The sequence below is a fragment of the Lepidochelys kempii genome, chromosome 3 (assembly GCF_965140285.1).
Source record: "Lepidochelys kempii isolate rLepKem1 chromosome 3, rLepKem1.hap1, whole genome shotgun sequence".
Lineage (NCBI taxonomy): Eukaryota > Metazoa > Chordata > Testudines > Cheloniidae > Lepidochelys > Lepidochelys kempii.
The window spans coordinates 158571433-158587308 of NC_136382.1; the positions used below are offsets into that span (position 1 = coordinate 158571433).

A 15876-nucleotide genomic window follows, 5' to 3' on the forward strand; every position below is an offset into this window, starting at 1 on the left:
GCTGGAAGACTGTTGAGGTTGGCACAGGCCACACAGTGTCTGTATTTGCACCGCACTGACCTCAGTAGCTTGACCATGGTTCCATGCTGTTCAGGGAGGTGGTTTGACTGCGTCGCTGTAAAGGGACACTTATGTCGGCTGGAGACAAATTTCAGTGTAGACGCATGCGCTTACGTCGACCTAACTTTGTAGTGTAGACCAGGCCTTTTAGAGATGCATTTGTCTCTTTCTTCCCCTAAGACTGAGGTCTTTCTTGGAGTTTCAAGGTCCCAAAAGGGGACTTTTACATTGGAGAAAGCTTTAAGATGCATTGATAACCTCGTTTGCCTACAAATTGATCTTAAGAAACCTTTGGATAAATGGGGTTTATGAGAAAGTGGGGAGCCAGCCACTCACAGAATGAGGAGGATTCAGGGCATCTGTGGAGGTAGCTACCTGAGGTTTTGTCTACACTATGAGCACAGTTGAGCTGTTCAGAATGTAGATGTAGTCTAAGAGTACATACGTACCCAGATTGGTGGGTAGTGATCAATCTATCGGGGATCGATTTATCGTGTTTAGTGTAGACACGATAAATCGATCCCCGATTGCTCTGCCGTCAACTCCTGGAAGCAGAGTTGACAGGGGGAGTGGCAGCAGTTGACCCCGTGTCATGAGGATGCGAGGTAAGTCGATCTAAGATACATCAACTTCAGCTACGCTATTCTCGTAGCTGAAGTTGTGTATCTTAGGTCGATCCCCCTCTAGTGTAGACCAAGCCTTAAAGTACAACACCAGAGAGTCTAACTAAACTTGGGTTCACCTCAGTTAGCTGGAGTACGGTTAAATGGGAGGATGCTGTGGGACTGCTGAGGGCGAGAGTGCTTATTCGAACACCGATTGATGCAACATCAGGAAATGGGGCCCTGTAAAGCAGGGGTTGGGCTGAAGTGGAAGGGGGCAGTATTTTGTGCCAGCACTTCTCTGGTGGCCCCATTCATTTCTACAGCTTTCATTCTAAAATGGAATATCACATTCCTAGACTTAATGGTTGTGGGGGGAAAAAAACTTTCCCAAAGTGAATCAACACCGTCCTGTCCTCTTGAGTCTGCAGAGAGACTGTGGAACAATCGCTCAGGGAAGTGGGGGCTACTCCTGTTGAGTGGAACACTGTTCACTCTGAAGCATAATGATGCCAAGTGAAAGGTGAACTTTGTTAGGCATCTTACAGAAACATTCAGCTACTGGGAGCAGAGCTTGATATCATGGGAAGAAATCAAGCAAATGTTCATCACTAACCTCCCCATAGTGCTGGGGCAGATCCACTCTTTATGTCTCTTTTCCCTCTGTTTCAGTGTGAATGTCCCCATTTAATAAAAGCTGCCTGGTACTGTTTCCACTTTCCTCATTTCTCGGCTGGGTTCCAGGACGCTAGCTGAGCCCTAACAACGTGGGGGTGGAGACAATGATTGCACTGTACTTACTAGCAAGAATGACCATGTCCATCCCCCAAAATATACTCATGATCCAGCCAACCATCACGATAGCCGTCAGAATCTGAATCAGCGCCGCAGCGATGTTCAGCCAGAAGACGCAGCACATGTGCCTGTCGGGGAGGTCAGTCCGGGCTCCGCACAGCACAGTGAAGGCAGACACGAATGTCCCTGTGGAAACAGCAACAGTAAACACTCAGTGGAGAGCCTGACATAGAAACAGCAGGAGCTGGGATGTTAGTGCCTCCCCAGAAAACAGCGAAGCTCCATCCAGACTGCCCCCCCCAAACTCTTGTTTTAGATCTGGTGTTCACAGCATCCCTCTTTTTATTGTTGCCACTATAGAAATGCTACAAGCATGAAACTGTTCACAAAATGCATCACAGTATTTGCCCAGACATCTCAAGAGGTGCTGACTCCTTCTGAGAAACAAAGGCCCAATCAAACTGAGACTGCACCTTGATTTTAGAGATCAGCCAGCTCTCTAGGGGACACAGTCCAGCTGCTGGGCATACCCTGGGCTTCCCGAGCTCGTAAAGCCCCCACTTCTCTTCTTGCTGCTGCTCTGAACTGATTTCATACTCCCACCTCATTTCCTTTACAGCAGCTTGAAGATGGGAGTGGAGAAACAGTTTAGAGGCAACACAGAGAAATGGAGTAGGTGGGAACGGCTGAAGCAGTGGGAGGCAGCCCCGCATTGGAATATTACAGGGAGGGGAGATGGGAGTTCTTCCCCCATGTGAGAAATCCCCTCAGGGTTTTAGCCTCCTACTGCTCAGGCTCTGATATCCAGGGTTTTATATTTGGAGCTGCTGAAGCCTGAAGTGTCACCTGTGTAATTAACCCCTTTATTGCTGCCTCGTGTCCACCAAGACAAAATGTACTTTCAGTGCCAGGTACACAGGGTGGGAAAACTCCCATTGTCAGCCCAGGGCAACCAAAGCCTCATCTCGGTTTCCTGGTAAACAGCAACTGTGCCCTGTGCTGGTCTTTGGAAACAGCACTTCCTCTATCAGCCATGTGTTCTCTTCCTGGGGGGGCAGCGTGCCATGTACCTGGCAGAGAGGGATCTGAGGAGTCCAGAGTAGTGGGGATGGACAGGCAAATCTTCCAGGTCTTCCCAGCGTTTTAAAGGTGGGGGCGTGCAGTTGTGAACATATATTACCCATGGCTCAGCTTGTGCTGGGTGCTCCTGTCTAGAGGCTGCTCCACTGCTGCCACCAGCTTTTGGGGTCCCAGGTTGAGTCCTCATTGGCAACCCAGGATGGCATAAAAGAGATGTGTGCAAATGTACATGCACTCAAATGTCAGATGTACATGCACGTATCAGGTATATTGCATACAGATGCACATCAGCTATATTGCCTCTATGCTTATCAGCTACACTGTTTTTTTCCAGTTAGATCTGTATGTAACGTGCACATGGTTTGCATATTCAGATCAGATGTTTGCATGCATGTTGGTGCAGCCCATGCAATTGCCTGTGACTACCACTGGTTATCTGGACTTGCTTTATTCATCCTGAGGGCTTTTTTGCAGAGGCTGGCGGACAGGCAAGGAGTGTAATTACAGTAGTATGCCAAGAAAGCTGAGTTAATGTGAGAGGCGTCTGAGGCAGAGGACGGGGAGATGAGAAGGTAGGAATCTAGCTATGATGTCTTTTAAAAATCCCCATGGTGGAAAGGCCTTTTAAAAAACCCTTTGAGATGCAGCTGAGGTGCTCCCACCCCCGAATGAACTGTCATTTTACAGTTGCAGTTTACAACTAGGAACCTGTGTAAGCTTGAAAGCCTGTCTCTCTCACCAACAGAAGTTGGTCCACTAAAAGATATTACTTCACCCACCTTGTCTCTCTAACTAGGAGAGGGTGGGGAGGGGGATCCTCCTTTGGGAGGCAAGGGCAAGTAACATTAACCAGCCTGGTGCCACCTGGCTATGTGTAATCTGTGACATGGGATAAGGCAGATTGTTTTCTGGGACAGATGCCTGAGCCAATGGCTGGTTGGGCTGGGCAGGAAACGGGAGATGGGGGTAATTATTTAAAACCCTCTGGGTATTGCAACAGCCTCACCCTTGCTTGTTATCAGAGGCAACCCGCTCTGACACAGTGGCTTTGCTATCATTCCAGAGGAAATAGCCTGATGTCTCCCTCCCTACTTTCCCTACACCGTATGTTTGGAAAGGCAAGAAAAGGAGTTGGAATATCCCCCAGATCTTGTAAAAACTGGATTAGGAGAAGCTATGCACCCTGAGATCAAACTTGGATCAGGGATAGCTAAGAGGATGGATGGATGTTTCTATTACAGTGGACATCCGTATGCTTAGTCTACATTTAAAATAACCCTCCACCCTCTCTCCCCCACCTGATTCTTCAAGCTTATGAAATAGTTTGTAAATGAAAAATAATTCTCAATACTTGGGGCTCTGTTATACAGACCCTTCCAATGATGTTTTTATTCAACACTTCATACTGGCAGACTGCTGTACTGCATTAGCTAATTAACCTTCCCAAACAGCCCTGTACCGTACAGAAGCATGTTTGTTCCCATTCACAAGATGGAGCAGCACACAGAGAAGTGGGACATGCCCAAGCCTAGAGAGAGAATTTGTTTATAAACTAGGATATGTAGATTCATAGATTGTAAAGCCACAAGGAGCCATTGTGATCTCTACTCTGACCTCCGGGATGACAGCTGGAGCCACACCCCCTCCAGCTCCCCTTCCTGCTCCTCCCCTTTCCCCCAGCACCCCTCCCCTCTCCTACTCCTCCCCCTCCCCCAGCTTCCCCTGCTCTGGCAGTGTCCTCCTTTTGGGAACCTGAAATATGGTAACACTATGCCTCCCAGTGACACTCAGTCTGCAACTACAAGCCCCAGTGAGAAGTTGTAGTGGGGCACCAGCCCTACTCCCGCAGAACAGGGGTTAAAAGCAGCCCTGGAAAGGGCGGCAGCTGGGAAAAGGGGTGAGAACAGCTGCGGGAAGCTGACTGAGTAGCTGACCACAGGTGTGGCCAGCTCAGTTAGGGCACAGCTGGCCCTGCTCAGAGGGCTGGGGGCAGTGCCAAAATCTTAACAATCATAGAATCATAGAATATCAGGGTTGGAAGGGACCTCAGGAGATCATCTAGTCCAACCCCCTGCTCAAAGCAGGACCAATCCCCAATTAAATCATCCCAGCCAGAGCTTTGTCAAGCCTGACCTTAAAAACTTCTAAGGAAGGAGATTCTACCACCTCCCTAGGTAACGCATTCCAGTGTTTCACCACCCTCCTAGTGAAAAAGTTTTTCCTAATATCCAACCTAAACCTCCCCCACTGCAACTTGAGACCATTACTCCTTGTTCTCTCATCTGCTACCACTGAGAACAGTCTAGAACCATCCTCTCTGGAACCACCTCTCAGGTAGTTGAAAGCAGCTATCAAATCCCCCCATATTCTTCTCTTCTGCAGACTAAACAATCCCAGTTCCCTCAGCCTCTCCTCATAAGTCATGTGTTCCAGTCCCCTAATCATTTTTGTTGCCCTTCGCTGGACTTTCTCCAATTTATCCACATCCTTCTTGAAGTGTGGGGCCCAAAACTGGACACAGTACTCCAGATGAGGCCTCACCAATGTCGAATAGAGGGGGACGATCACGTCCCTCGATCTGCTCGCTATGCCCCTACTTATGCATCCCAAAATGCCATTCGGTTCCCTATAAAAAGTTCTGATTTAAGGGATGTGCCCCAGTATGTATTTTTTGTACCAATTTAAAATTTAAAAATTCCTCCCGGACGGTGATTTAAGAACCAAAAAGCCTGACCTGTCCGGGAAAACACGGATGTATGTTAATCCTGCTTAAAGTTCTTTGTTAAAAAGATGGGCCTGAACTAGAAATGAGCTCCGTTTCACATGTGTGGGTCCCTGCCACTCCCTGGGGGTGTGCTAGGGTGACCAGATGTTCCGATTTTATAGGGACAGTCTCGATTTTGGGGTCTTTTTCTTATATAGGCTCCTATTGACCCCCCCCCCCGTCCTGATTTTTCATACTTGCTGTCTGGTCACCCTAGGGTGTGCACATGTGTGGGTCTCAGCTGCTCCTTGCCCCCCTCGTTGAAGCAGGTGTGCAGGGTTACTGCCCTGGGAACTGCAGGGCACCAGTGGACGTGGAGTCAGCTGCAGGCAGGGGCATGGGGCAGGGTTAGCTGGAGGCAGGGGGTGCAGGGCTGGCTGCGGGCAGGGCAGGGGGTGCTGGGGCGGCTGGAGACAGGGACTGGCTGCGGGCAGGGCAGGGGGTGCGACAGGGGCTGGCTGCAGGCAGGGCAGGGGGTGCTGGGGTGGCTGGAGACAGGGGCTGGCTGCAGGTAGGGTAGGGGGTGTGTGTAGCAGGGGCCGGCTGCAGGCAGGAGGTGCAGGGGTGGCTGGAGACAGGGGCTGGCTGCAGGCAGGGGGTGCAGGGGTGGCTGGAAACAGGGGCTGGCTGCGGGCACGATGTGTGGGGGTGGCTGGAGACAGGGGCTGGCTGCAGGCGGTGCGTGCAGCCAGGGCTGGTTGTGGGCAGGGGGTGCAGGGGTGCCTGGAGACAGGGGCTGGCTGCAGGCAGGGCAGGGGGTGCGTGCGGCCGGGGCTGGTTGCGGGCAGAGGGTGCGGGGGTGGCTGGAGGCAGGGCAGGGGGTGGCTGGAGACGGGGGGTGGCTGGAGGCAGAGGACGGGGGGGCAGCTGGTGGCAGGGCAGGGGTTGCTGCAGGGGCTGGCTGCAGGCAGGTGGTGCGGGGGTGGCTGGAGGCAGGGGCTGGCTGCGGGCAGGGTGGTGGGTACTCATGGGGAGAGCAGCAGGATGCAGCCCAGGCCCAGCAGAGCAGCCGGGGACCCACCAGGCATCATCGGGAACCCCAGGGCCAGGAGTCAGGGGAGCAGCAGCAGCACCAGGGCTCGTGCCCAGGGCCAGGCAGCAGCCCACATGGCTCCTGCAGTGCAGTGCCCCCAGCGGCCAGAGGAGGAATTACATCCCTTCCCGGCCGGAGCCCATCAAAGCCTCAGCGCCCCCTGCAGGGAAGCGGGTTAACAACCGGTTCTAAAACGGCTTCAAAATTTAACAACTGGTTCGCGCGAACCGGTGGGAACCGGCTGCAGCTCACCGCTGGCTGGGGGGCCAGAAGCTGGAGGGGTCTCACTCCAGCCCTGGAGTGGGAGGGGCTAGTTGCCTGGAAGCAAGGTGCCTGAAGTGGAGCAGTGCTGGGGAAGGGCAAAGGGAGCTGGGGAGCTCCAGCCTGGTAAATCCCCAGGCTGCAGGCCTTGTTTAAGGTCTACGAAAGGTACTGGGGCTGCAGAGGGTCAGCCTGAGGACAGGCAAAGGCAGCAGGTCCTAACCCCTTGCCAATGATGACTGGCCATTATAGACTGCAGTCTGCCCCAGAGAAAGGGGGCTAGATGATGACTGGCAGAAGACACTGAGGCAATGTGGGTGTAGAGGGTTGGGATTCCCCTGGGAGGGGAGACCCAGAATGTGGGGGTACTGTGGTGGGCAGAACCCCAGGGTAAGGGGCACCGGGGTCTGGGAGGGACACGGGGCCAGTGGCAGGCGAGACATTGACCAGGAGGAGGCACTCTGTATGCTGGAGAGCTAATTCCCAAGATGACCAGCAGGAGGTACTGTGCTGGTGAGTCCTCGCTTAGCTACAGAAGTCTAATAGAGCTGAGTGAATAGTTGGGTGGGAAAATCACCAGTGAATATTTATTTTAATTCTAAAGCAAATTAACTTGACCATGCCTGGGACCTCTGAGTGTTTGCATTTCCCTGAAGCATGTAAGCTTCCCTAGGGTGAATACTCACAAAGTGTGATTCACAAACTCGGATACTGGTTCAAATGAGAATTTCATGTTTATTTGATTGTTAAATTTGCAACTTGCACTGTGCTGGTTAGTTAAGTTGGTCATGTGATATTTTTTCTGTTCCCTGATTGGAGGACTGATGTAACTAACCAACACATAAGAACAGCCATACTGGGTCAGACCAAAGGTCCATCAAGCCCAGTATCCTGTCCTCTGACAGGGCCAATGGCAGGTGCCCCAAAGGGAATGAACAGACAGGTTATCATCAAGTGATCCATGTCCTGTCACCCAATCCCAGCTTCTGGCAAATAGAGACTAGGGACACCATTCCTGCCCATCCTGGCTTATAGCCACTGATGGACCTATCTTCCATGAATCTATCTAGCTCCCTTTTGAACCCTGTTATAGTATTGGCCTTCACAACACCCTCTAGCAAGGGGTTCCAAAGGTTGACAGTGCGTTGCGTGAAAAAATACTTTCTTGTGTTTGTTTTAAACCTGCTACCCATTAATTTCATTTGGTGGCCCCTTGTTCTTGTATTATGAGAAGGAGTAAATAACACATTCTTATTTACTTTCTCTATACCATTCATGATTTTATAGGCCTCTATCATATCCCCTCTTAGTCGCCTCTTTTCCAAGCTGAAAAGTCCCAGTCTTATTAATCGCTCCTCATACGGAAGCTGTTGTATACCCCTAATAATTTTTGTTGCTCTTTTCTGAACCTTTTCCAATTCCAATATATCCTTTTTGAGATGGGGCGACCACATCTGCACACAATATTCAAGGTGTGGGTGTACCATGGATTTATATAGAGGCAATATGATATTTTCTGTCTTATTATCTATCCCTTTCTTGATGATTCCCAACATTCTGTTCACTTTTTTTGACTGCTGCTGCACATTGAGTGGATGATTTCAGAGAACTATCCACAATGACTTCAAGATCTTTCTTGAGTGGTAACAGCTAATTTAGATAGGATGATGTTTTCCAATGTGCATTACTTTGCATTTATCAACATTAAATTTTATCTGCCATTTTGTTGCCCAGTCACCCAGTTTTCTGAGATCCTTTTGTAGCTCTTCACAGTCTGCCTGGGACTTAACTATCTTCAGTAGTTTTGTATCATCTGCAAATTTTGCCACCTCACTGTTTATCCCTTTTTCCAGATTGTTTATGAATGTTAAATAGGACTGGGCTCAGTACAGATGCCTGGGGGACACCACTATTTACCTCTCTCCATTCTGAAAACTGACCATTTATTCCTACCCTTTGTTTCCTATCCTTTAACCAGTTACCAATCCATGAGAGAACCTTCCCTCTTACCCCATGACTGCTTATTTTGCTGAAGAGCCTTTGGTGAGGAACCTTGTCAAAGGCTTTCTGAAAATCTAAATATACTATATCCACTGGATCTCCTTTGTCCGCATGCTTGTTGACCCCCTCAAAGAATTCTAGTAGATTGGTGTAAGCTGCTAAAATTACAATTGAATATACACTGATGGCCCTGAAAACCCTGCTATTTTAACCTAATGTAAACAGATGAACTTCTTTGAATATCTGCAGTATTTCCTTGTACTACCCTATAGTTAGTATAAGAAATACCTTCAAAACTGCAAACACTGAGGTTAATCTAAATACAGATGCATACATGGAGCATGATCCTGGTTCCTTTTCTTGCACTGAGTAGTATTTTTGCTGACATTTAGCTCCTGGCAAGCTGGGGCATGAATCTAACCCGCACTAGTCTGCCATGCAGTAACTGCCCTAGACCCTGCTAACATGCACGAACAGTTCCTCTGGTGCACTTTGATCTGGTCCCTTTTCAAAGCACTATATATCAACGCACCCTACAGAACTTTTAGTGGACATCAGCAGGGTCCACATGCACACTTAGTGTGCAGCAGGTGCAGGGATTTACACCCCAGCTTGCCACATACTAAGTATTCATGTAGACAAGCCTTTACTCCAAGAGTAGCTCATGGAGGGCTGCCCAAAGGCGGGGGGACAAAAGGGCATTTTGCCCCACTCTGCCCCTTTGAGAGGGGCCCCCAAACCACATGGGATTGAGACTGCCATGCAGGGGTCAGAGTGCCACTATCTGAAATTTGGCCTCACAGCTCCTCTCTCATGATGGAGAGGCAGTTGGGCCAAACTTGAGGAGTTCTGCAACCCTACATGCCAGGTTGCAATGCTCTGAGCGGGGAGCTGGGCCCAGTCCTGCAGGACATGAGCCGCCATGGGGGGATGAGTGTGGGGCAGGCTTGTTCTCCGACTTCCTTCCCCTGCTTCCCCTCAGTGGTAACTTTTTTTTTTTTTTTAGAAGGGTGAGGGGGCCTCCATTTTAGATATTGCCCTGGACCCCCACAAACCTCTGTGTGACCCTGGTCTCATGGTTCTTTTACTCCACAGGCAGTTCCATTGAAGTCAATGGGACTACTGAAGGATTAAAGTATCGCTCAATGTGTCTAAGGACAGGACTACACTACAAATTTACAAACGTACGCTGCTGGTGCGTGCAGTGAAGATATTCTAAGCGGACGGGAGAGAGCGCTCCCGTTGGCTTAATAATTCCCCTCTATCAGAGGCAGTAGCCATATCAGCAGGAGACGCTCTCCTGCCAACATCGCGCTGTCTACATAGGGGCGGGGGGTTAGGTTGGTATAACTACGTCACTCAGGGGTGTGGATTTTTCACACCCTGAGTGACTACTTATACTGAAGTATGTAGTGTAGATCAAGCCTAAGGGTAGCAGAACTGAGCCCTTAGTTGCCTAAGGGGATTGCCAAATCAAGAGCCCTACTGTACCAAGAAAAATTTGTGCTAGGCAATAAAACACAGACTGTGAATATTCCCAACAAGTTTCTCAGGAAAGAACTAAGCATCCAAGAATTATCTGCTTCAAATATTTTGTAATAATATGGAATAGTGAATACATGTGATCCCTGTGTAGACAAATTGCCAAAAATAAAGACAGACTGTGTCAACTAATTTGTCAGCTCTGCCTAATGATTATGGCACTTGAGCTCATCAAGGCCTATCACAACCCCCTGAATGATCCTCACAGGTGCTGATTGGGCGTGTTTGTTTTACGCCCTCAGCTTGGGATCTGGTTGGAGCTCTCAGGGACTAAGCCCTGGGGTAGTGGGAAGAAACCGCAGGGTGGATTGGGGTAGAATTTTGCCTCTCTACAGCAGCTGTGAAAGTACCAGATGCAGCAGTGATGGGCAGAAGCAGGAAGCCTGTGACACTACCATGACTCTGTTTGCACCAGAGGCGTCAGTAGGATGTAGGCACCGCGACTGGTAATAGGCAAGCAAGGAAAGAGTCTGCAGGAGAAATGGGAAACAACCTTTGAGAAGCTGCATTTGCTTTTGCTATCAACAGAATCTGACAATTTCTAATTATACAAACAAATTTGGAAAGGCTTCAATTTCAGCAGTTTGGCCCTTTGAACCTGGTAAGGGGTATATTCACCCTGAGGGGACTTTACGGGTACTGCTACACAGCCAGCAGCAGCCTGCAGCAGTGAGGCTCTGAGCCTGGATTGGCAAACTTGCGCTCATGGGGCTCGCGCAATGGCTCTAAAAACAGCTGTGTGCCCATTCCTGCCCAGGCTGGAGCTCAAGGTTTGAAGCTTCCCCCCCCATCCCTACCTAGGCTTCAGAGCCCGAGCTCTGGCCTGAGCCGGAACAGCCACACAGCTATTTTTAGTGAAGTAGCCTGAGCCCCACAAGCCTGAGGGTGTCAACCTGGGCCCTGGGACAGGCTGCTGCCCACTGTGTAGACTGAGCTAGTCTGCCAACTCCTCCCCTTCCATGTTCCTGCTCCCTCTCTCCGCTACCAAACAAGTCCTCGTGCTCTTCCCTGATGACCATCCTAGATACAGCCCTCCACTCCACCCCAAACATGCTGATGGCTTCAAACTGCTGGCTCATTCTCTCCATTGCCAGCTGGTCTTCCCACACTCTCAGCCTTCTCACCCAACACACCCTTCCAGTTCCTAGCCTGAGAGAGGAGTGGGGGACACTGGTCAAAGTAGGAGTGACAGCCAGGGGATAAGGATGATGGTGTGAGGCGTGGGATGCACGGTAACTGTGGCTGTATTGTGGAAATGTGTAGTGAATCCAAGCCCTGATCAGAGCATCTGACAGGAAAAAAGAGGGAGAAAATGTGTGTGAGGATTGAGTTTATTCCAGGTGTGTGTGTGTGTGTACATGTGCGCCTGTAACCCACTAGTCAGTGTGTGTTATGCATCCCCTCTGGGCATGATCCACAGAGGATGTGAGTCTGTTACAGGTCTTGGATCTTTAGGTGTAGCTGTAGAGACTTTTTTTTTTTTTTTTTTCTGGCTTTGGACATTTTCAGTTCAATCTCCAGAGTCAGTCAAGATGGTAATTGTCACACTCTTGAGGGGAGATAAAAATAACTACGGAAATGCTTAGCCAAACAAGAAGGATGTCTGTTAATTGTCTAAACAATTCCTTGCTCCTTCCTTGGATTTTCCACCTTTCAGGTAAACAGAGCGCTGTCCAAGGGGCACTACTTACAAGTCCTGGACTGAAATTGCAAAATAATAAAATTCAGGCTGATGATCTGGGAACATCTCCTGAGCGTGAGATGCCTAATACTTTGGAATAGTTTCTCAAAGCAAGTTTCTCTTTGCTTGAGATGGCAGACACTAGTTAAAGCCCTCAAATATACTGTTAGGGACAGAGCTTCATTGGCCAGAAGAATAGAATGAATGTGTCCCTTCCATCTTCAGGTGCTATGATCTGGCTCTAATGAGGGCCTAATCTATACTAGAAAAGGTTTGCGGGTATAGTTATACCAGTAAACTCTCCTATGCAAAATAGTGCTTTTGCCAGTATAGCTTATACAGATTCTCCAGATGGAATAAGGTATACCCGCAAAAGCAGTTTTATGCTGGTACAACTGCATCTACAGTAGGGCTTCTGCCAGTAGAAAACTGTCTTTTTAATCACACCCTTAGCCAATATTGCTGTACCAGGTAAAGCTTCTAGTGCAGAACTGGCCTGTCTCAAATGAGCAGGTGATCATTTTCTAGCTCTACAGCTGTAATCAAATGAGAGAACAAATCAGTTAATGATCCAGTTATTTTCTTCGCTCTAGAAATAAGGCAACACATTACTTGGCAAGCTGTAGAATTACACCTATAAGGAGATATATAGGTCAATGAAACGCAACATGCAGCACTTAATTACCCAGTTAACCTAAATGCTGGAATTATATTGAGACTCAGTCTCCACAGTTAGCTGCCTCTCTTCTTGAAGAACTGGTCTCCTAAACCGAATATCCTGACAAGTTTCCCTTTTCAGATCAAATTTTATTGGATAGCTGTGCAAGCTTCATCATCCATCTTGCTAATCTCACAAGGCCTACTCACTCTTCTCCCATAAAGGTGAAAACAGGCTAGGATGGATATGTGGCTTCAACAGATGAAGAGAAAGAGAGAAGGCTCAGTAAACAAAGGTTTATTCAGTCCCAAAGAACATACTTTAGAGTGGGGAGTTTGAATTGCAGATCCATGGGTCAACATCGATCACCAAGCAAGATGACCTTCAACGTGTCAGACAAAACAATGTGTTTGGGGTGGAATGGACTAAAAATCAGTGGGCGATACTGGTGGACACCTGCAGCAATGAGACCAATTATTAACTACCACAGATTTCAAAGCTCATCCCAGTAGGTGGGAATGCACACAGGATCCAGGTGACACAAATGGGAGTAGTGGGGATAGGAAGAGGAGATGGAAAAGACTAGAGGAAAAAATGCTAAGCAAATGTGATGGAATCCAGCCATTGCCACTGAGTGAATCTCTTGTGATTTTTTTTTGACTGCCATGAAAACAGCTATGTTTAAAATAACATTAAAAGGTTACAGCAGAAGTGAAGCAAAGCAAGGAAATTCTATGTGAAGCCTGACTGTCCAATTCTTCTTGACTCACTGTGAACAAAAATACACAACAGCTTGATGAGTGAAAGCTGAAGAGTCAGATTTGCACTTTTGTCTCCCATCTCGGTTGGGTTTGTCACAACTTCAATGTCCCTTTAAGAAGCATTTTTTTGATATTGAATTATCTTATTAGTTGCCCCATTAAATTAAAAATGTCTTTAAAAGATGTTTACAAAACACATAATTTACTGAGTCAAGATAGATTGGAACAGCTCCAAATATGTCATTAGTGCTCAGATAAAGAGCTACAGTTGTTTACATTATAGTTTGGTTTGTTTCATGCATTCAGCATGACCTGCCTTATTATTATTTGCTCTGTGGTAGCACCCACAAAGTACTAAGTGCTGTCCCCACACACAGGAAGAAGATGCCGTTCCTGCCTCAAAAAGTTGAGGTTATTTTTGTTGTATGGAAAAAACTATTAATTTTGAAAAGTTCAAGTTTTGCTGTAAATTTCAAAATGTTTGCTATGAAGGTCAAAATTTTGACTGTAAAATGAATTTCACTGACATTTTCAAATCTGTGAAAATACAGACAGCAAAAATTTCAGGTTGTACAGATTTTTGTGACAGTAAAGTAATTTATTGAAGCCTCAGTTACCCACAGATCCCGTAGCATTATTTTTATCCTGTAACTCTGCTATATTTTGTACATAAAAAAACCACAACCGGAAAACAAACACTCAACAACTATTGATATATAGTTAGACCACAGTATGGCATGTTCTCCTGCCAATGTTTCCTAATAATTTTCAGAGTTAGGGATCTAACCCTCCCTCCCCCCACCTCTCTGCCTAAGGCCCCAGTTCAGCAAAGCCTTTAAGCACATGTTTAAATTCCACTGACTTCATGCTGAAAGTTAAGCAAGTATTTGAGTACTTTGTTGAATTGCAGCTTAAGGCCCCAGTCCTGCAATGAGATCTGCATGGGCACACAGTGAGTCAGTGGGAGATGCAGGGATAGAACCCAGGAGTCCCAGATCTTTATTTTAACCAGCAAAAAGCTAGACCTCCTGAGATGACCAGCAAGGGTGGCGATTGTGTTCTTGGTTTTTGCGGTATGGACACCTGCCAGTAGGAATTGGGCTGAGACAACTGAACTCTTTTAACAGACCACCGAACACAACCATCAGGTGGTAAGGACTTTTAGGAACTAAGGACCTGCCTTGACATGCCAGTTAAATTAGTGCTTTCTTATTTTTTTCCTCTGTACCCTATAACTGTCCCAGTGACCCCATCCCCTTCTGCTTCATGGCCTTCATTGCCCCTCATGCTCCAGCAGTTCTGTTCTAGTCTATTCTGGTTTTTATATCCATTCCCTTCCTCATTATCCTTTCATTCTCCTTAGACTCCTTCTCCTGACAATTATGTTCTTAAGGTGAAGATTGACTCCTTCATGCTATAGTTTGTGACATTGCACTACATATGCTTTATGGAAATATGCTTGGAATGTGAATATAATGTAACTGGAATATGCTTTATGCAAAAGGTCTCTTGTAAGGTATTATTACAAAGCTTATAATCTACTGAGTGTGGTCATCCTATTTGTATGAATGTATCATTCTTGTATCTGAAGCTAGAAATATGAAGTATTACTCTGAAGTCCTATTGTCTAGACTGTGAAAGAAGTTTATTGGAACACCTCTGAGGGTGAGATTTACCTGTATTCAGTTTCTTAATGTATTAGGCTTAGACTTGCGTGTTTTGTTTTATTTTACTTGGTGACTTTGTTCTGTCTTTTTTATTATTTGGAACCACTTAAATCCTATTTTTTATTCTTAATAAAATCACTTTTGTTTATTAATGAACCCAGAGTAAGTGATTAATACTTGGGGGAGCAAACATATATGCATATCACTCTGTCAGTGTTATAGAGGGTGGACAATTTATGAGTTTACCCTGTGTAAGCTTTATATAGAGTAAAAACTGATTTATTTGGAGTTTGGATCCCATTGGGAGCTGGGTGTCTGGGTGCTGGAGACAGGAATACCTGCTGAGTGGTTTTCAGTTAAAGCCTGCAGCTTTGGGGACGTGGCTCAGACCCTGGGTCTGTGTTACATCAGGCTTGCATGTCTGGCTCAATAAGACAGGGTTCTGGAGTCCCAAGCTGACAGGGAAAACGGGCTCAGAGGTAATTCCAGCATACCATGTGACAGTCCCGGGGGGGTCTCTGTGACCAAACCCCATCACAGTTTACATTAAAATCCCATGGTGGAGCATTGCGTTCTGTCAACATGCAGAAGAATCATAGAATCATAGAATATCAGGGTTGGAAGGGACCCCAGAAGGTCATCTAGTCCAACCCCCTGCTCGAAGCAGGACCAATTCCCAGTTAAATCATCCCAGCCAGGGCTTTGTCAAGCCTGACATGCAGAAGATGCAGATTCAAGAGTCCAAGCAGGTCAAAGTTGTGATGAAACTCACTACTTCTACGTGGTTTTTTGTTTTTGTTTTTTATCCCACGTCTTCAGCCTCCATATGAATAAATAATCTGATAGCCAGGGTCAGCGATTGGTGCTGGAATAGAATGGGAAGGGCATAAGGGTCTGTATAGTCTCAGGGCTAGTTTTTGAAATAGCCAGCCATCTGTGCATTAAGTTTTGTGTTGCAATCTGTAAATTTC

General features: G+C 47.3%; 1 protein-coding gene across 1 annotated transcript in view; it reads right to left on the reverse strand.

The window, feature by feature from the left end:
- STUM (stum, mechanosensory transduction mediator homolog) overlaps positions 1-15876 on the reverse strand; it is a 69055-nt gene that overhangs the window by 10538 nt on the left and 42641 nt on the right. The window contains exon 2 of the mRNA XM_073338697.1: positions 1464-1643. Coding sequence (XP_073194798.1) covers positions 1464-1643 — 180 coding nt within the window. The remainder of the gene's footprint in view (positions 1-1463; positions 1644-15876) is intronic.